General features: G+C 39.2%; 1 protein-coding gene across 2 annotated transcripts in view; it reads left to right on the plus strand.

Moving 5' to 3' along the window:
- The window catches only part of LOC122533928 (transcriptional activator cubitus interruptus), a 161265-nt gene that overhangs the window by 122907 nt on the left and 10813 nt on the right, over positions 1-27545 (plus strand). For both annotated transcript variants that reach the window (XM_043664097.1, XM_043664098.1), the window contains exons 2-4: positions 14071-14339; positions 15081-15170; positions 20746-20943. In XM_043664097.1, the coding sequence (XP_043520032.1) occupies positions 14071-14339; positions 15081-15170; positions 20746-20943 (557 nt within the window). The remainder of the gene's footprint in view (positions 1-14070; positions 14340-15080; positions 15171-20745; positions 20944-27545) is intronic.

A 27545-nucleotide genomic window follows, 5' to 3' on the forward strand; every position in this document is an offset into this window, starting at 1 on the left:
CTAAAAAAAAAAAAGAAGAAGAAAAAAAGAAAGAAAGAAAAAAAGAACGAATCACGAGGAGCGTGACCGTGGTGAGAAATGCTGGTCCACAGCCACCCGTCGCGTTCGGCATTAGCTTCATTACCAAGAGGTCAGTCGCGACACTTTCTGACCTTCCTTTTCGAAGCTCCTCCGGAGATAACGAGCTTCGACTCTGAAAGAAGAGAAAGAGAGAGAAAGAGAGGCTATCGAGAGGCATCGACGCTCCGTGAAACTCAACGAAGAGCAAGAAAGGAAGGAAGAAGATGGAGAGAGAGAGAGAAAGACAGAGGGACAGACGAAGAAGAAGAAGAAGAGAGTCGGTTTCACTGTGCCGGTAAACAACCTTCGGTTCTCCTCTGGTTCCAGCTTCTCTGTCCGAGCGTCAATAGAGTCATTAGTCACGGCCCTCGGTGTACCCACGATATTCGTTCCTCCTCTACCTGAGGCCCTGTTCCCCTCCTTTCACCTCCCCTCCTTTTCCCCTTGCATCTTTCTTCTCTCTTACTTTCAGAAGGAGAAAGAGATATATATATATACATATATATATATATATATATATATATATATATATATATATATATATATATATATATATATCCAGCACCGTTTGCGCGTTCGTTCCTTTTTCATCTCCACGGATCGTTACTTCCCACACGGGCACGGGGAATGTCTCTCGAGATACGTGTCCTGGCTATTCTTCGGCAACGTCTTAACGCGTTGCGCAAATATTGAGTCTCAATCCCGGCACATCCCAATGGGGTGTGATTGTTGTTGGCAGGAGACGAGAGGAGAGGATGGAGAGGTTGATTTATCGTGGGATTTTTCGATCCTTGTTCTTCTTCCGTGCCTTTGGAATTCGAAGAGGGCGACGAGTTCAAAGTTCGTTCGCGATATTTGTACGGTATCCTTGTGTGATTTATATGTTGTGTTCAATGTTGAAAGTGTTTTCGAGCTAGCTCGAATATTTTGCTAATAATGATCGTTTGTTGCGGACGAGATTAGAATGTAAACGGAGGCCATTACGCGTGACGAATTTCCGCCGCGATTTCATGAAAAACGTTCCAAGCAGCGGCTATAAGCACTCTCGAACGAAAATATTAGCACATAAACTACGTGAATCCCAATTGTTTCGCCAAGACAAGATTTACGGCGTTGATATGCACAGCTAGTGCGAGGTATCAATCATCGAGCATGGTCAACGAGCGTTATTATGTATGTGGCAGCTGTCGACAATAACCGGCGGGACCAAGGGACTCAGCACCATAGATTCCATGTCGAATCCTTCACTGACACACGCGGTTAATTTTGTACTTCGTTCACACTCATTCGTTACATAATACAACGAGAGAATAAATAAATAAGAAACTCTCACTTTCATCCTGTAAAGAATTATAATTCCTATCGATCCATATTGCAATCCTTTTTAAACACTGAAATTTACCACTAGAAAACAAATCAGATATTCTTCATTAATAACGAAGAATGCCAAGCATAAGTAGCAAATGCACTTATATTTTCAGAAATTGTCACTAAATCCCTGATTTAAGAGACAAGCTTTGTCTTGGTTACATTGTGATTAACATTCTTGAATGAATTCAGTGCTTAATTTGCTTCTTGTTCAAGTAGTTTTCGCATCTTACTCGCCAGTTGGTCATTTTCACCCCTCTCACTTTCATCCTGTAAAGAACTATAATTCCTATCGATCCATATTGCAATCTTTTTTAAACACTGAAATTTACCACTAGAAAACAAATCAGATATTCTTCATTAATAACGAAGAATGCCAAGCATAAGTAGCAAATGCACTTATATTTTCAGAAATTGTTACTAAATTCCTGATTTAAGAGACAAGCTTTGTCTTGGTTACATTGTGATTAACATTCTTGAATGCATTCAAGAATGCTTAATTTGCTTCTTGTTCAAGTAGTTTTCACATCTTACTCGCCAGTTGGTCATTTTCATCCTTCTGATATTAATCTCAGTAGTTAAGTTCCGTTTTACAGCTAGCAGCCGATTTGAAGTCAGTCAACTCCAGCGTTGAGAAAAGAACAAACCAAAAAAAAAAAAAAAAAAAAAAAAGTAATACCGTGGCACATGCATATGCATGTGGGAGGAAAAGCTTCGTCCTCGAGTCAAAGTCGAATTCTCGCCTGACGCAGGGCGGAACGTTTTTCCAGCGCGATCCCGAATCCCGATGAATAATTCACGATGTACTGCGCGACGTTTTTGCGCACGAATTACTTCATTAGAGGCGAGCGGTCGCATCCTGTCGTGGCGACAGAGGCCTACACCGGGTTGCCTGCCGTGCATGTCGATTTTAACCGAAACCTGAAAAGGAAGAAGGCGACAAAGAGAATGCCGCTGTGGTTTTCTATGCAGCGAAACCAAGACGGGGGGTGTATACCGTACACTCGTCACGTATCCACCTGTTGTACATCCTTGACAAAAAAAAAAAAAAAATGAAGAAGAAGAAAAATACCGAAGAACGGTAGTCGAATCTCGCGTGTAAATCGACCGCGAGGAACGCGCCACCCTCGGCTCGCCGTGTCACGTTTCTGACGAGCCGGCCATCTTTAATTAAGGAGAAGAGAAAAAAGCATGGCTCGGTGATTTAACGGGGCCGTTCGATCAGCACGCGAGAGGAAAACCTTCTGGGCGCCGTGGAAATGAGCCAGAGAAGGGACACCAACATAGGCGCGTCGGATCTATTGGTAATCGAAAGATCAGCCTCGCCGGCGCGAAGTTTAATTGGCCACGCGTGACGCGCTCCTGGGAATATTAACCTATTCCCTGGGCGTTTGCGACGTTGTCCGGTGGGGATTTGTCGAGTTTAGTTGTCCACTTTGTACAGTGAAGTGGGGATTGTTTTTCTTATCTTCAGTCGTGGTCGGAGAAATTAGGATCTTTTGATTTACGGAGGAAAGATCAAAAGCATTTTGTTGTTGGAGTTGAAAGAAATGGGAACCTTCTGGTCGTAAATATCGAGTCAATAAATTCTTAAATATAAAAGTTGAACATTTTAAATTATTATTGTTAAGTATAAAAGTTAAATATTTTAAATTAATATTATTAAACATAAAATTAAATATTTTAAATTATTATTATTATTAAATATTTTAAATTCAATTATTAAATGTAAAAATATGAAAGAAAGAAAGGGTAGAGGAGAAGTAGAAAATTTCTTCGTCGAAGAAATCTGCGAGAGAGCATTTCGTGTGTCGTCTCGCGACAGTAAGGGTTAGAAGAAACAGGGAGAGGTGCGATAAATTCAGCGGGTGGCGTGATAAATTTCTTTCGCGAAAACACAAAAAGCGCATTAACGCGCGTCTCTGCGACAGGACAGGTAACCAGCGTCATTCGTAGAGAAACTGCTAATGGCTACGATAAAAAGAAAAAGGGGGTGAATAGGGGAAGAAACCATCGTTCGCTGATTACTCTTTCAATTCCCAAAAATGATCTCTGCGAAATGGAATCGTCGGAAGCAACTGGCAATTTAGGTTCGCGGTAGTTGATGTAGACTCTTTATAAACTTGTTATACTTCGTGTGTGAAGTTGAGCAAGATCGTTTAATTATATCTTAATTTCACATCGTAATCGTTGCAGAATAAATGCATACGTACGTTTAATGATATGTACGGCGTAAGTTGTAATTTTGTCGTGTAAGACATACGTCTACCCACTTGTAATCTACGTAGCAATCAGAAATGATGATCGCTCGTGAATAACAACGTCCACAAAGAGATGGACAAGTTTTCTGAACTGTGGAAGTACCTACACGTAATTACATGTATATTTATGAAGTACATGAAGTTAAATTTAAATATCGACATTACTGTCTACTGACTGTGCCATAAAGATCCGCAAGTTTCGAACATTGCTGTTTCGTTTGCTCGAAAATTGAAAAAATATTTTATTCGTCATTAAAAATTCTACAGATACAAAACAATATGTTTCAAATGATTTCTCGAAAGACGTGCGAATAGAAGCTCGTGTCTGATGGAAAGCTTTGTGCTTCAGTCGTCGGTGGTTCTAGTGTTAATCTAACAAAACCAAAGCTTCATAGACGACTATCGTCTCGTCAATGACGAACTTCGTCAATTGATTAATTTTGAAGAATCGCCGACGAGAGAAATCGAATCAACTTTGAGAAAAATCATCAACCAACCGTATCTCGCGAAATGAACCACGACAAGACGAATAAATATTCCCTTGATCGACGCAGTCTCGTGAGAACTGGCCACAATCTTTTCGTTCCCCTCTCTTTCGTCATCGTGAAACACCGCGGACAGGGCTAAACGAGGGCCTCGTTAATCAAGATATTTACACGCGAGCACGGTCGCATCGTGGCATCGATATTCAAGACGTGGCCGCGTGGCTCGATCGAAGCCGCTCCTTCGTTGAAAATCCGGCCTAACGCCGCTATCTGCGCTAGCGCGTTATTTATAGGCGATTCGAACGCTTCGTAGCGCCTCGCGAGTACGTGAGTCTAATTCATTTGGAACGGACACAGACGCACGCTCGCGGGAACAGAATTCGTCCGATGCGAAAGGGGCAGAGGGCAGGAGAGAAAGAGAAAGAGAGAGAGAGAGAGAGGAGCAGACGGCGCGTTTCGAGAGCTCGTTACGCTGGAATGTTCCGTCGATTAGCATATCGAATTAATATTACACAGCTCCCCAGATTGCCGTGGTCCCTGTTGAAACGCGACGAATCGTCGAGGATGGACGGAACCTGTTGCGTCCTTCAGCCGTACGAAATTGGTTTCGGGCGGAAACGAAGGGTTGGCCAGGGTGAATTTGGTCAGTCGATTGATATTGTTCGGGAATGATTACTTGCGAAGGTTGTACTTGCTGAATTGAACGGGACAGCGGCGTGAGTCGAGATTTGGAGAATCGTGTCTTTCAACTGTAAAAGATCGATTTGAATGGAGCAAAACGTAGGCGAAAAGGTTAAATAGAACTCTGATTGTTTGTTGGAAGATCGGTGTGAAATGAGAGTTACTTAGTTTCATACTGGCAGAGTGGGAATTGTAACAGTTCACGGGTTGAAATTTATTGCTGCTTATTTTCGTAAGATAGAAGAAAGTACTTGTCAGGAGGATATCGAAAGAAGGTTCCGAGACAAGGATGAAATTGTAATAGTTTAGAGGAACGCTAAATATAAAGCCTCGCGAGTGAACTACGACCCCGTGGAAACGTCGTTTAAAAGACTATATCCGTATGAACGGGGAGAATAACCCACGGTGTGTGTTTCACGACTTTTCGCGGTAAGAGATTCTCGGTGACGGTTTTCGTGGCATTGTGCCAACCTCGGCGAGATGAATCGTGGAATTAGCGCCGCGAAATTGCCAGAAAATCGCTGAAATTGACGCTTCCATTAGCGTCGCCGTCAAAACGATATTAACCGTGCCAATTGAACGGAGAAACAGACTCTTTCTTTTTTTATAATCGTTTCGCATATTGCACAACGGAGGAAACTTTATACACGACAGAAAATTTTGTCAGGATACACACGAACATACGATGTACACACGAACATACTTTAATATGTATAATGCATCCACGCGTGACATCTGTCGACTCTCGTTACTCTCAACAATTCCCACAGTAACTAACGCGCCTCTTCGATCCCAACGAACATTAATCACTCTATTGAACTGAACCAAAAAGTAGGTTTCCTACAAATGAGTATGTAACTATGAATTTTTCTACATCGCTGACCGCGTTACGGCTTATAAATTATGCATCTATCACTTTTCGCTCGCGACGCCGGACGGAATATTTATTAACGCAGCGCGGAAAACGATACGATGTATCACTATCGTCATTGCGAAAAAATTGTAATCGTTATTTCTCTGCTTACACAGTCAGCGGACAGTTGAAAATCGTCGACAGATCGCGATCGAGGAGAAAATCATCGTCAGTCTAGCGAGGGTTGCAACGAGCTTTCGCTCCGATCGCCCCTTTGTCGTAGAGTTTAAATCAAGAATAGATCCCCCAGCCTCGGTCGAAGAGAAAAAGAGAAAACGACGGGGAAAAGAAGAAGGAAGAGAAATTCCTCGCCATTTTGGTAGCCGGCTCGTTTTCTTCTCGTGGCTGCGCGTGCCGCGTCGCCCATATGGTTTCCTTTCCCTCTCGATCATCCCGTGGCTGGTCTCGCCGAGCCAAGGCGGAATAAATATCATAACCTGAAACCGCCCGTGGAAGTGTTAGGCTCCCGGACTTAATCCGATGCAAAGCCAAGCGAGGCTTGGCCCCTCGTTGCTGTTGGTGTTGGTGTTTAGTCGCTTCGGAATGGCCGACACTTTGTTAACGCGGGATTTCGCGTCGTCCCCAGTGATTAGCGAACCTCCTCCTCGCGGTCTTCGTGGAAACGGAGTTTTCAACCGGTAGCTACACATGGGAAATTTGTTCTGCCGTGTTGATATTGCGAAAGGTTTTTATTTTTGGAGCAACGTTTTGGTTTGACGTTGATAGTGATTTTGTTTATTTGTTCGGAAATTAGAGAAATATTGACTATAATTGTTGCGCTGGCAACTGATTGCGGACCATAACGAGTGACCAAACTGTATACGATAAATTCGTCGCTTTTTTTTCTCACTGGACAGAAGTTATTAAGAAGTAATGAATTTATTATTTGTTTTGCCTGCGTATTTGGTTATACTTGAAATATAAATATAAAATACTTAGAATATTTATAAACTATAAATATTAATATAATATTAAAATATTAATATAAATATAAAATACTAAAAATATTTATAAACTATAAGTATTAGTATAAAAAATATTTATGAACTATAAATATTAATATAATACTAAAATATAAATAAAAAGTACTTAAAATATTTATAAACTATAAATATAAAATACTTGAAATATAAATATAAAACTGAGAAAATATTGCAATTTTGGGACAAGAAATTCTCGACGTGCATGGCACGTCATTCCAGGCGTAAGAGGTTAAAGTGACGGAAAGTTTCTTTGATCGTGGATCAATATTTAAGAGAGAGTGGAAAATAGTTTGATATGAAAATACTTAAAAATTAATCTTTAAGTGTCGATGGAGTTTTAGAATGTCATTCGGGTCACGTTAACGACTGACAGGAAATTCCGAGAACATTCTGTCGAATCTCGCTTTCTTTACGGCTCTTGATTTTACGTCAGAACAGCCAGGGAAACCCGGCAGATGTTAGCCTGAGCAGCGCTTAGCTCGCCTCATTACCAGAAGTCGTGTTAATGAGCTTGCGACCCTTAATACTTCACTCGGCTTCCCTTCTTCATGTATAAACCGACTAAGACGTAACGAAGGTCGCGATAAATACCAGACTATAACGCGAAAATAAATTAAAACGTACGTTGAACCTGCTGGCAATCCGTTTTTTTTTTTTTTTTTCTTTAAATGAAAATTAAATAACAATTTGGGATTAAATTGCCATCAATCTTTGGCACGAAAAGCACAAAATATGAGATAAAGTCAATCAGCCTAAATTATTCGAGAATTAAATTCCAGATACTAGATTTAAGTTTTCTTAAAAGAAAAAAAAAAAAAAACTAGTAAGCTTTTAAATACAAGATCTGCAAAGCTTGTAATTTACTTACTAAGATACTAAGAAATATTTATTGAACGTGTCTCTCCGCTTCTGAGTGTAAAACGCGTGCTTTTTACAATGAGATTCACCGTGATGGAATATTTCAAAAAACTAATATAACTTTGACATATCTCCAATTGAAACTTGAAAGTTTTTCCATAAAATCTCTTCGTGAGGAAGAGGAAGGGGGAAGCGAGAAAGGAAGGCCGGAGGAATTTCAAGAAGAACCGCCTCGCTGGCAGACGGGGGCCGTAGATAAAGATAGATGCGTCGGTTTCCGGCGTGACGAGTTAACGACTCGAGTTTTATCTGTCGGTCTTCCCTTCGTGTCCCTTGTTCCTCGCCGACTTTCAGGCCTGGAAAGCGTGGAAAGCAAGAGGAATACACACACGGCGAGAAGAACTCCGAAAGAGAAATTAATAATAGCTTAATTGGAGGACGGTCACAGTGAAACGGAAGGGATAAACTGGTGAACACGAATTTCTGCTCTGCAGCGGGATTAAATTTAAAATAAATTCGTGTGTTATAAATAAATCAGTGTCCTTAATTTTGGATCGTATTAAAAGTACTTCCAATTAAAAGTACTTCGGCATTTCAGATACTTTCAATTAAAAGTACTTCGGTATTTCAGTAAGTTTTTCAACCTTCGAATTACAAACCATCTTGAAATTTGAAGTTTTTTTTTTTTTAAAGAAACGACATGGTACTTTGTTATATAGATTTTGTTTCTCGATCTTTAGATTTATGTTTTTTAGTTAGACGCAAGTGTCTGCCTGCGTTTCTTAATTTCTGTCTAAAATAATTTTCTCAATTCTTCAATATACATATTACATACGTGTAAACTCTTTCATTGCCACATGATATACATTTTGGAAACTCCAAGCCAACTGATAAATTTTCCATTCAACCCTTTAATCTCTCGTAAGGACAATGTTGTAATAATTCTCTCTGTTGTAATAATCTCGTTGTAATAATTCTCTCCGATAGAGAGAAAGAAGCCAATCTCCAAAAACGATGAGAACAGAAACTACACAGAAAAGAGAAGTGAACAATGCGATGATTCGACGCGATGGAAAGGAAAGAGGGGAAGGCTGGAAGGCGAAAGCATACGTACCACGAGTCATCTGGCACTCAGCAGGATTCGAAATAGAATCGGTCTCGTTCCATCCTCCCTCAGTCTGTTGTTTCCCCTCTCTCTCTCTCTCTCTCTTTCCCTCTTGGGCGAGGGAACTAACGACTAGAAAGCCACAGGGCAAAAAGACACGAAGCCGACGGTGTCGACGATGTTTTCATTGTAATTATGCCCTTGTCCCTGTGGCCCTTTCACGTGGCCGAGCTTTTTACAGCCGTGCTACTAACCAGCCTGTCAAACCGTCCTAATTTTTGTCCCCAATTCCGTTCATCACGACGACCTCGCTCTAATTCATCGTTCCTCGCTGAAGATCTCCACTCGTTTCTCTGGAACGGCGAACCGAAACGAATTTCGTCGCGATGAAAATTTACGAAACATTACATTCCTTTTGCCTTTCGAAATGATAAACTAACGATGCGTGATTTGATGATATACTTGGTGTTTGAAAGATAAGAATCTTTTCTAGTGCGTCAAAATCTTCAAAATCTATCTGTACTCAAAACGTTTAGATTTTCATGCCAAAGTGGTCTCGTAAATTAATTCCAAATTTCTTCCATTCGGTAAATTCGAGATCAGGGCTAAAGTAGATTTTCATGTCAAAGTGATCTTGTCAATTGATTCCAAACTGCAAAGTTGTCTGTCAGTAAATTCGAGATGAGAAATAAATCGAGATACTCGCTTTAAAGTGATTTCCAATTCTTGTTGGGAACTCTTCTCTGCCGGTCGAGCTGCGAGGGACGGTGCAAAATGGCGCCGCGTGAAAAGCAGCAGGAGCCAGTGGAAAATAGAGACAGCAATTGGCGCGTGTCATAACGTTTTAACGCGTATTACGATGTTTGAGCCCCGGCCCCTGTCTAAATATTGGCTCCGCACTGGCGCGAGTTTACTGAGCAAAGACAACCGGCTCCGGTGTTTGACTTTACTTAGAGTCCACGGATCTCGATTACTGCCTACTCGTTACCTGCTTTACGCGGCCGCTTCGTGTTAACAGGTTTGTCACACAATATACGCGACACATCTCGTCTCCGAAAAACAGAAAAAAAAAAAAAAAAGAAAAAAAGAAAGAGGAAGAACGTCGTTTCGTTTCTGCGCGAAACACCGCGACGAAACTCTGAAGACCCGACATCTTTAGAATTTAATAATCCGCCCAATTCGTAACCCACGATATTTGTAATTTATAAAGACAGATTTGAAATGTGATTGAGATTATACAGTCTCTATCTTTTTGTTACATGTGTATTTTAGATTCGTTCCGCGCGAATGAAATTTTGTACAAATTCATTGGGACAATATTCTCTGAATTTTAATACTTAGATGTATTTTCTAATCTAATAGTCTAGAATCATTATGGAATTGTATGGAAGGAATGAAATTCTTCAAGAGTCATTGTAATTTAAAAAAAACGCGAAACTGAAACAATTCACCATTTTGATTTATAAATCTTTCGATAGTCTTTAATTAAATTGTAGACGTAACATGGACAAAGACATTATCAAGGAAGTGACGAAGAGAAACAGAAAACCAGCTGCTGAATTTCGTCCACTAATTTTCTTTCACTGGTACAACTAACGTCCCATAAAGTTGTTCCTGTTGACGCGCGTAGTAAAAACGTGTCTAGTTCCCGAAGCGTACGCCGCCGGGATAAAAATTTATGACCTGAAAAAAGGGTGGATGTAAATATGTATCAAGAATTTCTCGCGGAACATGTACTGGAATGCAGTCAAACAGACTAATTTAAAGGCAGTTGGTGAAACGCCGATCTGTGACTTCTACGATCCTGTAAACGTCCTCGCTTCTCCACCATATGTAGTAATTCCTGTCAGATGTCAGTAAAATATTTCCTAGACAGTCTTTGGACGAAGTATCTCGAAAATCTCTGGGACTTTCACGGCTCAAGTTTTTTTTTTTTTTTAATTAAATTTAGTGACAAAAGTTACACTTAAGATGATAAAACGAATATATAGATTTTATTTTTATTAAAAAAAAAAAGACTTTTTTTAAATTAAAAAGTTACTGATTTGCACCAATTAGACATTTTTTTTTAGACTTGAATCAGAAATTTTGGAAATCTTAGAGATCAAGAATTTACAGATTTGCAACACTGCAATGTTTATTTCAAATATCTGAATATCTTCTTATGTATTAATGAAAGCTTCTTCTGTCCCTCGGTTTTGTCTCCTGTCTGGCACATAAATTTTGTATTTTCATCGTTTCCTTGGTCTAGTTACTTTTCTGATTTTATTCTTCAATCGTCCATTATTCAGTAACAGTAACAAAACATTAGTCTTCCCGACACTTTAGCTTTTGGGTTTCTCGCCTCTAGTTAATTTGAAAAAGAAAGAAAAAAATAAAATATCTTTCTCGTCCTCTGGAAAATTCTCCAGCGAGAATGCCTCGGGGAAATTCCTCAAGCGCGCGACCTTGGCAGTAAGTTACACGAAGATTCTCGCCTGAGTGGACGCGGTCGTGGTCCTCTCGCCGTGTTTCCAATAAAGATCTCAGGCCACCTGACGTTCTTTGTGATTCTTTCGAAGAATCCTTGGATCCTCGAGAGGAGAGGTGCTCGTAAAGAGCCACTAACGACTAAACGGCTGAGAGAATGTCTTTGAAGGTACGCGACACGCGCCATTTCTCGATGATTCGAGCGTGGTGAATGGCCGTCAGTCAAAACGCGAGCCACTCTATTCCGCGAGGAACAAACGATTCTTCACTCCCTTTGTCGCCTTTCGTATTTCGGTTGGGACAGAAAGGCATCATTTCTTTTTGTCCTTTTTTATTAGATTCGTGTAAAATTATCTGGGAATGTGCTCTTTCGTGGACGAAATTACGAAGGAATTATTATTAACACTGGACTAATATGTATTAAGTCAAAGTCTTAGGTCTCTCTGGCAGAAATTTTAAAATTGTTATGACTACCACAATTTCCAATACGTAATAGTAGTCGAGGGTTAGTTTGACTCGGTCACATTTACTCGAAAGCGATCGTTTTGAGAATTTAAAATCGAGTAGTACTTATTGTAGCGTTTATGATATAGAAATTGACAGAAGAAAAAATAATTCTCTTGCCTCTGTTTATTCTTATATATTTCTCTTTAAATTTAGTCTTTGTCGAAACTGATTTTGAAACCGAGTAAAAAAAAAAAAAAAAGAACTGTAACACTTGAGAATTTGAGTCTAATCGCTCAAACAGTCATTACAATTGTCAAATGAATGTCAGATAAAGATAATTGGATGAAATCTAATACTCCGGATACTCGGACAAACGAACGACAATGTTCAAAGACAAACAGCACACACTGATGACACAGAACACGCGTCATTTCCTGATACACCGTGCGTGACGAACGGACCATAAACCAAAGTCGAAAGCAGACTTGCGTAGCAATTCTCGGATTTGTCAGTGAGTTTAGTCGGTTTTCTCAAGGCACACCTTTGCACACTCCCCTCGAGCAAGACACCGGGCAAAAAGGAGAAGCTTTGAATATGCTTTCGGCAACCACGAGCGAGGAACAGCTCTTGGCCTTGCCAGAGGACACCTGTTCCTCTTCAGCGTGTCGACGTCGGCAAAAATAGAATGTTTGACGAAGAGACACACGCCATTTGTCGCGGCTTCGACCGTGTCGTAATTTCATTCGTTAAACGAGCGTTTCCTCTCTTTGCATTGTTCCACCCGGCATGATTAATCTGCTGGCTGAATTACGTCTCTGTCTCGAGGAGGCTTCTTTATGCCTCTGTCGGATGACGGACACCGCTGTCGCGGTGGTTTCGTAGTTTCTAAGGGCGTTTCAACAAAGTTTACGGCTCTTCTTCCGGGCAATTAGGACTTTTAATCGTCCCCTTGCGAGTTCTCTGGATTTGAAACTTTGGCGAGAATTGAAAAGATCTTAACTTGTTTGGAGAAATTTGTAATACGTTAAAATAACACTCTCATTTTTGTGCATTTAATTTATAGGGCGGACTTGGAAATTTTTATAGTAGATTATATTGGATTAAAAATGTTATTAGGTTTTTAAAATGGTTCCATCGGAGAATCTCTCTCTTAAAGTGGTTTTATAAATTTAGGGGTGCTCAAAGGGCTTATGACTTTTCTTTGGAACAATTAAAATTTTTGATCGTTCCCTTTCTAGGTTCTAGCTAGTGTGATTCTCTTCAAGAATAAAACAAATAAACATATTTACTATTAGATACTATCGTTATATTTTTATCAATATTTATTTTATAATTGCACAATTGTTCCCGACACAGTATTAAATACTATATAGTGCAATATATTACTTTAGTTATATTATTGTTATTATTGTTATTAATGCACGATGAGAACAAAGGTACATAGGATAATTTTTTCAAAATTTTCAAAAATTTCCGTTATTATTATTATCATTATTATTATTTCCATTATTATTGTTATTAATGCAATATTATTTATATTTATATAATATTTTATAAATATATTTATATAAAAATGCAATATTATTTATATAATCTGAATTTCTATTATTATTGTTATTAATGCAAGATGAGAACATAGAATAATTTATTTTCCAAAATTTTCGAAAATTTCCATTATTGTTATTATTATTTCCGTTATCATTGTTAATGCAATATTATTATTTATGTTATCTGAATTTCTATTGTTATTGTTATTAACGCAATATTATTATTTATATCATCTGAATTTCTATTATTATTAATGCAAGATGAGAACAGAGATGTATAGGATAATTTATTTTCCAAAGTTTTCGAAAATTTCCGTTATTATTATTACTTCCATTATTATTGTTATTAATGCAATATTATTATTTATATTATTTGAATTTCTATTGTTATTGTTATTAACGCAATATTATTATTTATATTATCTCAATTTCTATTGTTATTGTCATTAATGCAAGATGAGAACACAGGATAATTTATTTTCCAAAATTTTCGAAAAGTTCCATTATTGTTATTATTATTTCCGTTATCATTGTTATTAATGCAATATTATTATTTATATTATCTGAATTTCTATTGTTATTGTTATTAACGCAATATTATTATTTATATTATCTGAACTTCTATTGTTATTGTTATTAACGCAAGATTATTATTTATATCATCTGAATTTCTATTATTATTAATGCAAGATGAGAACAGAGGTGTATAGGATAATTTATTTTCCAAAGTTTTCGAAAATTTCCGTTATTATTATTATTACTTCTGTTATTATTGTCATTATTATTGTCATGAATGCAATATTATTTATATTTATATTGTCTGAATTTCTATCGTTATTGTCATTAATGCAAAATTAGAACATGGGCCTGTACAAAGTAATATAATTTTGCAGATTGTCGAGCAGCACGACGGCGATCGGCAGTGCAGCCACCGGTGGCGGTGGCGGAGCAAGCAGCGGTGCCAGCGGCGGCGGTGGCGGTGGCGGCGGTGGCGGTGGTGGCGGGGCAGCCGGCAACGGGACTTCCGGCGGTGATTTCCTCCGCAGAAGTCACCCCCTCTCGGAGCATACGGCCCTGCATCCCGCCTACCGGCTCAACTACATGGACCACCTTTATCACCAGCTCCAGGCCTCCACGCACAGTCCCAACGCCTCGTTACACGGTAATTACCTCGGCTTGTACATGTTCCGAGATAATTAGAACGATAGGCCGGCGGTAGACGTCGCCTAATTTCGATCACGTCGCCCCGTCCGCTGTTTGAAATTTATTCCGCCGTTGAACATCTTCCAGCCGAGCGTTGTTTTCTACTGTTGAGACAGAACGGTACGAAGACGAAAGCCAATGTAGAGAATATAGTAAATAAATAATTGAAATGCAGTGTAGCGAGATAAATTGATTTTTGAATTTTCTATTATGATGAACGATGGTGGGGTGGCAATGTCGTCAAAATTGAGATTGATATTGTCGAAAGAAGTTTAGACTTTAAGTTTAAGTTTAGGATTTAAGTTTTTCGAAAACGAATGGACATAGATGTTCTAGAAAATTGGTAAGAACACGAAATAGTTCGTAATTTTATAAAAAACGAGATTAATTAACCTCTGAAATTCACGTTCGAAATCACGTTTGTACACTCGGTTCCATTTCAATTCTCCCCCATTTTCGATGAACGTAACAAGAGAAGAAAAGCGTAGCATCCCTGTTATTAAACCTGGGGAAGCTACAAAGGGCCCGCATTTCCGCCGGATGAATCTTTTCGAGGCTCAAGGCCTTTGAATTCTCCCCCACGCGATACGGGACAGTATTGTTTCCTATTTAAAAATAGTCGAATGAAATCCTGTCCCAGTTCTTTTTTCTTCTTACCATCTAACAGTTTTCTATAATTTTTTTTTCTTTCTTTTTTTAGGACTGGGTGGTTTGGGGCCCGAGTACCTTCTGCACGCCGCGGGACCAGCAAGCACTCTCGCTTCCTCGGAATTCCCCTTTTCCATCGACGGTAAGTCGTGAATCTTGAATCGAAACATCACGAATTTGGTGGTCAAAGTGTCGTTTAAGGGTCAGCCTTTGTCAAAAGTACGGTTTCTGACTAGCGAGTTTAATCCGACGTGACAAGATCGATAAAATCATTGACATTCGACACCAAGGGACCGAGAGAGTTTCTCTCGACGTGTTCAAGCTGAAGCATTCTCGATCGCTTCTGTTGCATATGTCGCTTGTCACCAGAAATTCTTTGTTAATCAAACGATCTTTAAGAAAGTTACGCCAAACATATTCAACAAACCTAAACTAACCGGAAGAACGTAAGAAAAATTCGCATCCAACGAAACACGTAACAATAATCCAGAGAAAGTGAATCAAGCATCAGTTTAGATTAAATTCAGCCACAAGCGTTAAACAAATTTAAATCGAATTAAATCAACTGAACAATCACTGCAAAATTGAAAAATCGCGAGGCATGTCTAATGAAATGTCTAACGAAACAACGATCTAAAGGAAGAATCGAAGTCAATATCACGACTACCTAGAACCGAAAGATCTAACAAGCACGAGAGAGAATAAAGAAGCAAGGACGACTCGAACGGGTGAAAAAAATCTCTCGTGGCTAGTCGATCCGACGAACGAAACGAGAAACTTTTTTCGCCTCGGTTGTGGTGGTTCGAGGACGACAAGTGAATCTAATGAAAGATCCTGATGCACGGTACGCGGCGGCTAGCCGTAGGTGTAGCAACGCTAGCAGCAGGTAGGAGATCGACCGGTTAAGAGGCCGAGAGGCTAAAAGACGACTGAAAGGGTAAACGGGGCCTCGTTAGTCGCCACCGCCGCATAATTGAATCGACTCGGAGCGACACGACCTCATTAACACCTTAGCGCCTACCCTACAGGTTGTCTCACGTTTCTTCTTCCCTCGTTCTGTTCCTCCCCTTCTGGCTCCCCTGCCACCCTTTTATCTAACTCTGGCCTGTTATCTACGTGAACGAAATTCTCAATCCGATTTGTTTGAATATCGAGAAAGAAGGGCCGAAGGCTCGTAGATCCGAACGCGTTTCTCATCGAATTTCGATGTTTTGGGAAATTGTGGAATGAGATGGATACCCAATGATAGAATAAATTTAGTTGATTCTAATTTAAATATTTATATATTAAGATATAATAATATAATATAAAATATTAAAGTACAATAAAATATAATTTAAAATGTAAAATATATAATATTAAAATATAATCTAAAATACAATATTAAAATATAACAAAATATAATTTAAAATATAATATAAAATATAATATATAAAATATTAAAATATTATTATTTAATATATAAAATATTATAATATAAAATATAATATAAAATATTAAAATATAATAATATAATATAAAATATAATAAAAATATTTAAATATTTAAATATTGAAAGTGGCCATTTTTCACTTGTCCTAAAATTGATCGAAATGCTGCAATTATTTCTTGCAATCGTAATTATTTTTTAGTTTTGTTTTCAAATTTTAGTGAATTTACTTCAACTTGCATTATTTATCTTTCCTCCTTTACTTCAACTTGCATTATTTATCTTTTCCCCTTTTTCTGTCACAAAATTCCGCCGACAATTTCGGAAAATGAAAAATTGAAATCTGAATGTTGAAGGAGCCAGTTGATTATTCATTCCCGTGAATATTGAAATCACAATGATTTGGTGATTTGAAGCGACCTGTAGCGTGGTAGCGTGCGCCGAGGCAGCGTCGGACGAGCCGCGTCGATCGGAGTGGCCGATTGCACCAATTTACATGTCTCAATCCCATGTTAGCCTCGCGAGGGGCGAAGGGGAGCCAAGGGGGTGGAGCGTACGGAACGTGTAGAGTCCAGAGGGTCGTGGGTCACGAGGACGTTCGTCTCGAGGAACGAGGGGGATCGGCGAGAATCGTTCGCATATTCATTAAAGAGCCTCTGGCTCCTCCAACCTCCCTTCAGACAGATACGGCGATCTCTGTCTCTGTCTCTCTGCGGAGATGGTGCATCGAAAAAGAAAACGTCATCGGTCCAGAAATATAATGCTAGCTTTTTTTTTCTTTGAACCAAATGATTCATCTTCTGTAAATCGTATCAGTTGAAGCTTGTATTTCGAACGGCTTGCGTGTCTAATATTTCGTGTTTACGGATGTTTATATGGTTATGAGAAATGCTAAGTCTCATTTTTAAACTTACATGAACTCTGATAATAATGATAAACCCAATGATAGAATTTTATGGAGGAATATTGAAGATGAATGATCGTTTCGAGCAACCATAGATTGGTCAGTGCAAAAAAAAAAAAAAAAAAAGAGGGGTTTACCACCTTGTGAAACAAGAACAAGTTGGGAAGGAAGAGGAGAAGACACAGGTAACCGAGAGGAATGAAGTCGGGCGACCTCGATCAAGCCACGAGACCGTCGAGGAACCTTAAACGTTTCATCTCATGCGGAAAAACCACGCAACAGTCGGTCTCGGCTCCTCTCTTTTTCCCCCCGTTGCTCTTCGTTCGCTTTTCGTTCGTTCGTTGACCATCGTAAATTCGATCAGTGCTCGAATTAATAATCGGGGATTGGGGGAGGGGAGGGAATAGAGGGAGGCGCGTTCGCGAGAGGCGAGAGAGCTCCAACCGCGAGTAATTCTATACGCCGTTGTGCGCGAACGAGCGATCAACCGAGTGGAAACCGAGGAGAAAGAGCTGCTTCGAGCCTCCTCTTCTCTGTATCGCGTTGCTTCGTGCGAAACGACACGGAGGAGACGGAGAGAAGCTCGAGTAGCAAAGGAATAAAGAGGAGGAAAAGAAATCGCGAGGAAGTGGAAAAAAAAAATGAAATTTTAAAGAATTTTTGAATAACTCGAAGAATTGACTCGTTATGTTCTATCACATGAGATGTGATAAAGAGAGTGATTCAATAATTATTTATAGTATAATTTTAAAATTTATTAAAGTTAATAGTGGAATTCGGATATAATGTGCTCCTATTGCTTGTAAACGAGTTGTCCAAGCTTTCTCATGCACGATGTGCAATTATTAACACAATGTAAAATTGTTAAACTATTCTCAAGTAAATACTTTTTTGAATTTCATAAAATTCGAAAATTCATACGGAAGAAACAGTTGCAGAAAAGTTATCGAGCAGTTATTCCTCTTTAGGGTAATTAATTTTAAAATTTATTAAAGTAATAATGGAATTCGGATATAATGTGCTCCTCTTGCTTGTAAACGAGTTGTCCAAGCTTTCTCATGCACGATGTGCAATTATTAACAAAATGTAAAATTGCTAAATTATTCTCAAGTAAATACTTTTTTGAATTTCATAAAATTCGAAAATTCATACGGAAAAAACAGTTGCAGAAAAGTTATCGAGCAGTTATTCCTCTTTAGGGTAATTAATTTTAAAATTTATTAAAGTAATAATGGAATTCGGATATAATGTGCTCCTCTTGCTTGTAAACGAGTTGTCCAAGCTTTCTCATGCACGATGTGCAATTATTAACACAATGTAAAATTGTTAAACTATTCTCAAGTAAATACTTTTTTGAATTTCACAAAATTCGAAAATTCATACGGAAGAAACAGTTGCAGAAAAGTTATCAAGCAGTTATTCCTCTTTAGGGTAATTAATTTTAAAATTTATTAAAGTAATAATGGAATTCGGATATAATGTGCTCGTTTTGCTTGTAAACGAGTTGTCCAAGCTTTCTCATGCACGATGTGCAATTATTAACACAATGTAAAATTGTTAAACTATTCTCAAGTAAATACTTTTTTGAATTTCACAAAATTCGAAAATTCATACGGAAGAAACAGTTGCAGAAAAATTATCAGGCAGTCATTCCTCTTTAAGGGTAATTAATTAATTTGGAAGAAATAATGCTACTGATATACTACGTCAATGCAATTGGCCCTTAAAGAAGACCCTTAAAAAAAGATTCGAGTCGAGGAAAATGAAACTGGTATGAAGAAGAAAGGAACGAGAATCTTCGAAGAGATACAGAGTCAAAGGGTCTAAAGAAATTTAGCCGAAAGCCTGGCAATTGCGATATTTTTTAATTATACAGTGGACAAATATATTTACGCAAAAATTCAGAGCACAAGCGGTGACAGTGTATACAAAAGTATAGAACTCGAGCAATGATAAGAAATGATAAGAAAAAGCTGGATCCACGTTGGAAAAAGTTGTCGCGGTCGGAAAGAGGAGAGAGGGGGAGAACGAAGGCGAAGAAGCGAAGAACCGCCACCATATAACCAACGATGCCTCCCATACAAGCGAGCCGCCACCACGAGCTTAAGAAAGTGGTTTGTATATTACGTCGTTGGCCTGCGGTCGCAGGCAAATCGCCGCTAAAACGTTCTGGCCGCAGAATCCACCTTCCTGCTCGCTCCTGTCCACCTCCTTTTCCATCGTTCTCCATTCGCGTCTCCCTTGGCCTTCCTCCGCTGGTCTCACTTCTGAATATCTTACCTGGTTACGAGCGCCTCGCGCACCGAAAGGCAAGAACTTTTAAAAATCCATGCCACGGAATATTCTCCTCGTCCCCCGGTAGTGTGTACCAGCCGCAAGAATTCGTAGCGCTTAATTGAACTGGTTCTTCGTCTGGCAGCGTCTCGCCAACATGGCCGGGTTCTTCATGGAAATTCGCACGGCCGTCTGTTGTATCCGCGTTACGAATCGATTCCACGATTTGCCCCTCGTGCGTCGATATTTCAACGTTTGAATTTTTACGCGGAAGCGAGAGAGAAAGAGAGAGAGAGAGAGAGAGATCGTCGAGACACGGAGACTTTAATGCTCGGTCAGGCGACCAAAGTTACTGCGATTCTCTCGAGCCGTGCCATTTCTGTCGCTCGAATCTTTTCTGCTGTTTTCTGCGACACTCGCGACGATTCGAGATGCGCGTATTTTTTTTTTTTTTGTACTTTTTTTTATGTGTTGCGAATTGTTTCTAAAATTAATTGTCAAATTATAGGGCGACCGCTGGAAAACTGAATGGTTTGGAAAAAGTCACAACTTGTTCATTTTCAATCTCTTTTATTTCTTTTTTTTTTTTTTTTTTTTTTTTTGTAGGTTATAGAGCATCCCTTGGAGATTAATACATAATACTGACGAAAATCCATTAATTACATTTCCAAATAAAATAATAAAAAATTAAAGAGACACGTATTTGTAAGAGTTATTTTTTTAGTGACTACCCTATAATATTTCTCGAGTACGGGTCACTGGTTTGGTGGATGGTTTCAAATTTGCACAAGTTGATTAAGATTGAATCTACTCGTCTGCTCGAAAGAATATTAAAATTCAAGTTTCGATGTAAAAGACATCAATGACGACGAAGAAACATCAATTAAAGTGGAATCTAATTTAAACTAACTTATTCGCCTGTATTTCAAGAAAATATTCATTGTATTAATTATAATCAGCTGAGGGATAAATTTCATCTCAATTTTAAGAACGTTGATTAAATTCAAGTCTCGGTATGAAGAAGAACATCGGCAACATCGGTTAGAGATTAAATTCAATTCCCAATTCCGAAAGTGAAAGCAACCAACATGAAGAACGTTTGATTTCTAGTGTCAGCATCATCGAGGTTAGGAAGTCCAAGGGCATCGGCGATCAGAGCGAGCCGGAAGCGAGCGTTGAGCAGTTCCCCGTACTCAGATCGTTTCGACATCGACAGCATGATCCGATTCAGTCCGAACAGCTTGGCCTCCATCGTCAACGGATCACGGAGTAGCAGCGCGAGCGGCAGCTACGGCCATCTTTCTGCCGGTGAGCAATCTAATTAATTTACCTGATTATTGATATTTAGTTTTATTTCAATTTATTCAATCAATCGTTACATTCCTCAGAACGGGCAAGAAAATTTTCTTTCATCCTCCTTCGATTCTTTGAACGATTCGCGTCTTGTTCAAATTCTAAATCTCTATTGCGAAACAGTCATCTTCGACTCGATGAATTAATTTTTTTTTAAATAATTGAATATCTTAATAATAATAATAATAATCTTAATAATAAATATGATAAATACAAATGTGATAAAAATTATTTAATTATTTCATATAAAATGATTTCATTTTAATATGAATCTAAGTAATAATGGTAATATTGAATAAATTAATATTCATAATGTAATTTAAAAGTTTAAAATTAAAAATAATATGTAATTTTCTAAAATTTAATTTTATTAATAAATGAATAATAAAATAGAAAATAATAAAAATTGTTTTATATTTAATAAATATATAAAAATTATTAAAATATTATTAAACGATGTAGAACATGCAAATAATTTTTTTTTTAATGAAAAATTAATATTAGAATTCTACAATTTTTAACGATGACTTGACGTGGAGAATTTTGAAGTTTAGAGGAGAATTTCTGTGAAATATAAAAGTTTTCATATTTCAATACAAGTATAATTTTATGGTCTTGTCGTTGCGTAGAGCTTCTTGGAAGAAGACTCATTATTAAACGGCGAAAGAATTATACTTCAATCTTTTCTTAATGCAACACGGATTATTCCGGATAAAGATCAAATTTGAAAAAAAAATCGGTCGCTATTAATTCGATATTAATCAAACGAGTCTCTCAAAGTCAAAATTGTCCTGCTAATAACAGTTTTATCCACTGATAGAAACGAGAAATAATTTGATCAATCCCAGCCCCGATTTTTTCGGTCGCAGAGAAAAAGGCTCGAAACGATATTCCAGGCTGCGCTGGCAATTTTGAATAATTAATAATAATAAATAATGGCCGATGGAGATAAGAGGCACAGGCCGAACAACTCATTTCTCGGCTGTAAATTTCGTCGTGCCGTGCGGACCTCGCGTGTAACACCTGTGCCTAATTACTCTCTTCTTCTGGACGGACGTCACGGCCGGGCGAGGGGATAAACTGTTGCCAGCGATTTACATTTACCTCGGATAAATAAGCGGGTTGAGTCGCGCCGTAGTCGAGGCGGAGAAAGACGCAATTAAGAGATCACCCGCGCTGAACGCGCACGGTCCGAAAACGTAAGTCACCGGCTGTTTACCCGTGGTATTTCCATCCGTTGTTGGTTCACGTTGATTGATCGCTCGTAATTACCGACGGGCAAGCTCGCTCGCGCGCCCGCTTCCATCCGGACCTCGACGCGGTCGTAAACGTTTTCGCGCGAGCGTACGCGACACGTGAATTATACGCTTGTAATTACACGTGTAGCCGCGCAGCTTGGCCGTTAATGCGCGACTACCGCGTGACAGCCGCATTTTCCCCGCGTTATTGCCCGCGACGTAGCCAAACGAGTCGCACCTTTTTACGCAACTCGCACACGGTTCCGTTCGAAGATTCGGCAACTTCGAAGCGGCGCTCGATCGGCAATCAAGAGCGATTAACTCGAGAGTGTCAAGGTGAGAAATGGGTCTTCCGGACGATTACGGGGAATGATATTTGGGTGATTGATGACGCGGTTGTCTGGACGTGTTATAATTGAGAATTTAGCAACGGGTAAACGGTTAATGGTTGTTTGAGCAATGTTTCGGTAACAGATGATCGAATGCGTAGAGATTTACAATTATTCTTGCGGCTGATTTTTCTGAAAGGTTTCGACTTATTTTGTTAATTTGGGATCAAAATTGGGAAGAAATATGCAATTTGTACGATTATATAAATTAACATTGAATTATACTGCCCACAGAGGAAACTCTAAATACAAATCATAATCCATGTAGAAATACGTAATTAATTATATAAATATATAAATCGAGTTCAAATTCTCCTCCATTCTCGTCGAATACAGGAAATAATACGTTGCGAAAGAAATTCCGCAAAACCGAGAGAGAGAGAGAGAGAACCCCGTCCCCTAACGGTTCAAAATTGCCGACGATTCCGACCCCCATCCTTCCTCCGCGGACTGCACACGACTGCCTCTTCGCCTAACCGCGAGTTTACTTAATCGAGTAATACGATTCTCACGAAATCGGCTGAAACATTACAAGCGAGGTAGCCGCGTATCCACCACGGTACCGGCCGTATATCATTTGCCGATCGCGTGGAACGCGATCAACATTCGTCGTAAAACGTTGGTCGGATCGGCGGGTTTCTCAGGAAAACCGGGTCCTCCCCGGGGCCGTGCCGAATTACCATAATTACCGGACCTATATACGAAACGAATAAAGTCATTGGTCGCGTTGCGTTGAGCTACGGAGCCTCTCGTCCTCGCGAGGATCAGGTCTTGACGTTTAAGGGCGTGCAGAAGGGAAAGGAAAGAAAGAGAGGGAGAGAGAAAAGGAAAAAGCGTAAAAAGAGGGTAGGGGTTAGGGTTAGGGGCATCGAATTAAAGTGGCGGTGCGCATGAAGCCATTATAAGGCCGGTTGCAACCGCGGCGCGTCCCACAAATCGGTCCTGCGGACCTCCTTGCTCGCGAGTCGAGGGCAGCCGGTAATTTGCGATTAAATGAAGTAATTAACGGATTAAAATTCAAGCGACGCGCGATCAACCCGGTCGTTTGTCAGGACGGCGTGGTACGATGCACGGCAGGATGCTGCCCGACGCTCGTTAATGTCGCCATCGTACGCTACCGATCGCAGATTCCTGCCTTTTTCCACCGCCGGGACGTTTCTGCGGCGACAAGTGAATTCTGCGCGCGTGTATGGCGAATGAGAAGGAGGAACGCAGTTCCAGGGAATTCGAGGAATTATCGTTTAGTCGGGAATTTTTTTTAATTGGATCGAGAGGAAGAGGGGGGGGGGGGGTACATTCGTCGTATCACCAACGAATATTTCTACGTATTTTTGTGCGATTTCTTCTTGGAAAATGAAGATTTCTTATATAAAAATGCGAGAATTTTTCGCATTTTCGTTTTTAATAACGAGATTGCGCGTCGGACTGTATTTCTTGTAATCGATGAAGTTCCTTTATCTTTCAAGCATTCTTTAGTTTAGTGAAATACAAGATACGATTTTGGTACGGAAATATTGAAAATTTATTAAAAGGAAAAATTGTAATATGTCAAAAGGTTGGTGAATCATTTTAATCGCGAAAATTCGTTCGAGAATTACGTCGTGAAAGTTTCCTCGAGATGAGAGGAAAATGGAAGATACAAACGAACAATAAATCGCCGTTTGCTCGTATCTGAACTACCGACGTTTGTTCGATCGTATATAAACTCGAGATTTTCCGGACGCTGATTCCTTGTTTTTACGTGATTTTATGAAATTTTTCATAAGCCGTTCTCGCTATCGGCGTCGCAGAAAGGGAATATCGCCGAGGTGATTAAGCGATTATCGTTCAGCGTACGAGTAGACAACCGGTTACCACGACGACGTACGGCCGATTCCACGAAATTATAGTGTTCTTAAATAAAGCATCGTAGGCGTGCAGTTCCGTCGCGATTCCAACGAGCGATCAACGCTCACAACGAGAAAATACAAACCGACGAACGCTGTAAAACGCCACTATTTTTACCTGCTTGTTGAACGTTCTGAGAACGAGACGTAAACTCTGCTTGAAGATGTTTGGAGGAATTTTCTTCCGTGTTTTGCTGTCAATGTCTCGCGATTTTGCTTATTGATCGTGGTGCGGTAAATATCTACAGTCGTTGGAAATTCTTGGAAACATAGCAATATTTATACTACTTATTTATTATTGATAATTAATTCTAGACGTTGCATGTATACACGTTTGCACTTTGATTAGATAATATATTACGTAGATCAATTAAAAGATAAATGTATTTGTTGTCTTTAAGATTATTACAAAGCGTTAGAAAAACGTCAGTATAAATGCATTTCTATTATCGATATTAATAATTCGCGAAGAAGAATTATCATTGTAAATATGTCTTAATATATATACAATGTCTTAAAATAAAATAAGGCGGAGAGATAACGCAGAGATAATGCTCACGTAATTCATGGTAATAAAAATGCTAAGATTTTTCATGAATTAAATTTAATAAGAAAACTATCCTGTTATTATTCAAACGCGATCCTTTTGCCGATATTAATTTCGATTCTACGAGTATTAAAATTTATTGAAAAATCAAAAAATCAAAAACCCATCAACAACCAAGCTGTCGATGCAACATCAATCTCCCCGGCAAAGGAAATCGAAAAGAAAAAGAAATTGCTGGAAAGATCATAATCAATTCGCGCAGCTGTCTGCATTGCCAATACCTTGGTACTTTATAACAGGAACCGGGTGATTAATTTAGGATGCAAAGGAACGTTTTACATCCCGTTTACTTCTCCTGTGTTCGTCGCCCATTACAAGTTCCGGAAACATCGTCGCATAATCGCTGTAAATGATACCGCCGAACTCGAGTGACTGGTCCGTTTCATCAAAAATGATTACAATTTATCACCAACTATCTTTCTGGGAACTATCTTGAACATCTTCAATTCGATTTAACCCCTTGCGCTGGCAACTGGTTCGCGGACCATAACGAGTGACCAATCCGTACACTGCGAATAATTCGTCGCTTCTTTTCTGACCTCGTCGATAATTTCTAATTACCAAGAGGTAATAAATTTATTATTTATTTTGTCTGGGTTATATTTAAATATACTTAAAACTGAGGGAATATTGCACAAAAAAAAAAAAAGAAAAAAAGAAAATTCCAGCGCAAAAGGTTAAACGTGATCGATTAAAATAAAAGAAAGAACGAAGGAAACGCAGCAAGTGTCCGTCGTTATTTTAAATAGTCATCGTTAGTTTAGAGTCATCGTGAGATCGTTAGTTAGGCATTCGTGTGGCGGCAACGTGCTCGCTTTTACGAAGGCACACCGCCTAGAATCGTAGACACCGCCATGGGCGTGACCGGTCGCCTAAGCGCTTTGGCGCGCGTTCGCGATGGCACCGTGGACGTTGTTGCTCCGTTGCATCGATGATCGACTGTTGTGTGATCGTTGACCGTGATCCAGCGCTGAAAGGCTTAAAAAGTGCTCTCTGAACCCTGAGATTTCTAACGATTTCTGCACGCTTGCGCAAGCTTTACCTCGGTCGTCTTGCAAAAGAAGAGAATGGTAACTAACGTTGCAACTGCAGATGGGATTATTTATGAATAGCGAAAAAATGGTCATTAGGCAAGTATTTGTTTGCAGTTGAGAGAAAATAATAGACGAGAATATCTCGAGAGGGTGTACAAGCTTTTAATTTGAATGGATTCTCCACGTTTTATGAAAAGAAATTAATTTTATAAAAACAACTAGAGAAAATTGCGTTTCAGTGCTTCTATCAGCGTGAAAGGTTAGATTATAATTGGAAGATCGGATCCACTTCACGAGAAATAATCACAATTTATCGTTCAAGCATCGAGCATCACTGTTCTAAAATAAAATAAAGATCACCAAGCAGAGGCATTTATAAGGTGGAAATATTTCCATCACATTCTAAATGTAAAAATCGAACAAAAGATCGAGTTTGTCTTGGGAAAAATGATTCACGATCGATCGTTCGAGCATCGAAGGTTGTTTGGTGTATGTACGTCGGTCGTACATAGGTACGATTAGGCGAAACCTAATTTATAGAGCAGCGGCAGGGAACCTGTCAATCGAGACTTCGATTAGAAGGAAGCGTGATCCGCGAGTCTCGTCACGTAACGCACCGACATCGCCATATTGAACGCTGTTCAATTTAACCGTGGCAATTTATCGAGCTTACTCGCTCTGGCAACCATGCGTATCGTTAATATTTCATCGTGTAACCAGTTGCCGATTAAATCGCGTCCGAACCCATTTACGCTTACGTATAAGCAGACTTTGACAAGCAAATTGGACAGCATCGGCATCATCGTTCAGAAGATATTTTCGGTCGAACGATGTAAGTTTAATATGACACATATGTTTGATTTTTTTTTTTTTTCTTCCTTTAAGAAAATTTAGCTTAGTACGCGTTATTGGAATAACTAAACGTTAGAGTGTTTCATAGAGCTGACAATTTAAAGAAGGCTTTGGGTCTTGAAAAAATGAAAATAGAAGATAAGCTTATTGGTGGCGATAAATATACGTATTAAATAGAATTCATGAATTTCATAGAATAGAAACTTACTTTCTATAACTCCGTCAATATTTCTTAGTTTCATTTCAAACAAACGGCAATCAATTCACCCCGTCAATAAGTCAACGTTCGAGCATTCTTCCGCGATTCGATCCGGCATCCCCGGCTAAATAAATCACGCAACACGAAAAAAAATCATCGATAACCCGAGCGACCGAACTCGTTACGCCCAATTACAACAAACTCGAAATTCTCGAATCAAGATCGGCGCATATATGCATTTGCGTCGTTTCGCATTAAACTCGCATATCGGCGCATGTTCGATCCAACGAGCGCGCATTCTCGATAATTAATTGCATGGAAATCCAGCTGGCTCGTTGTAGAAACTCCGAAA

This window comes from Frieseomelitta varia, unplaced genomic scaffold (assembly GCF_011392965.1).
Source record: "Frieseomelitta varia isolate USP_RPSP 00005682 unplaced genomic scaffold, Fvar_1.2 scaffold_562, whole genome shotgun sequence".
NCBI classification, from domain to species: domain Eukaryota; kingdom Metazoa; phylum Arthropoda; class Insecta; order Hymenoptera; family Apidae; genus Frieseomelitta; species Frieseomelitta varia.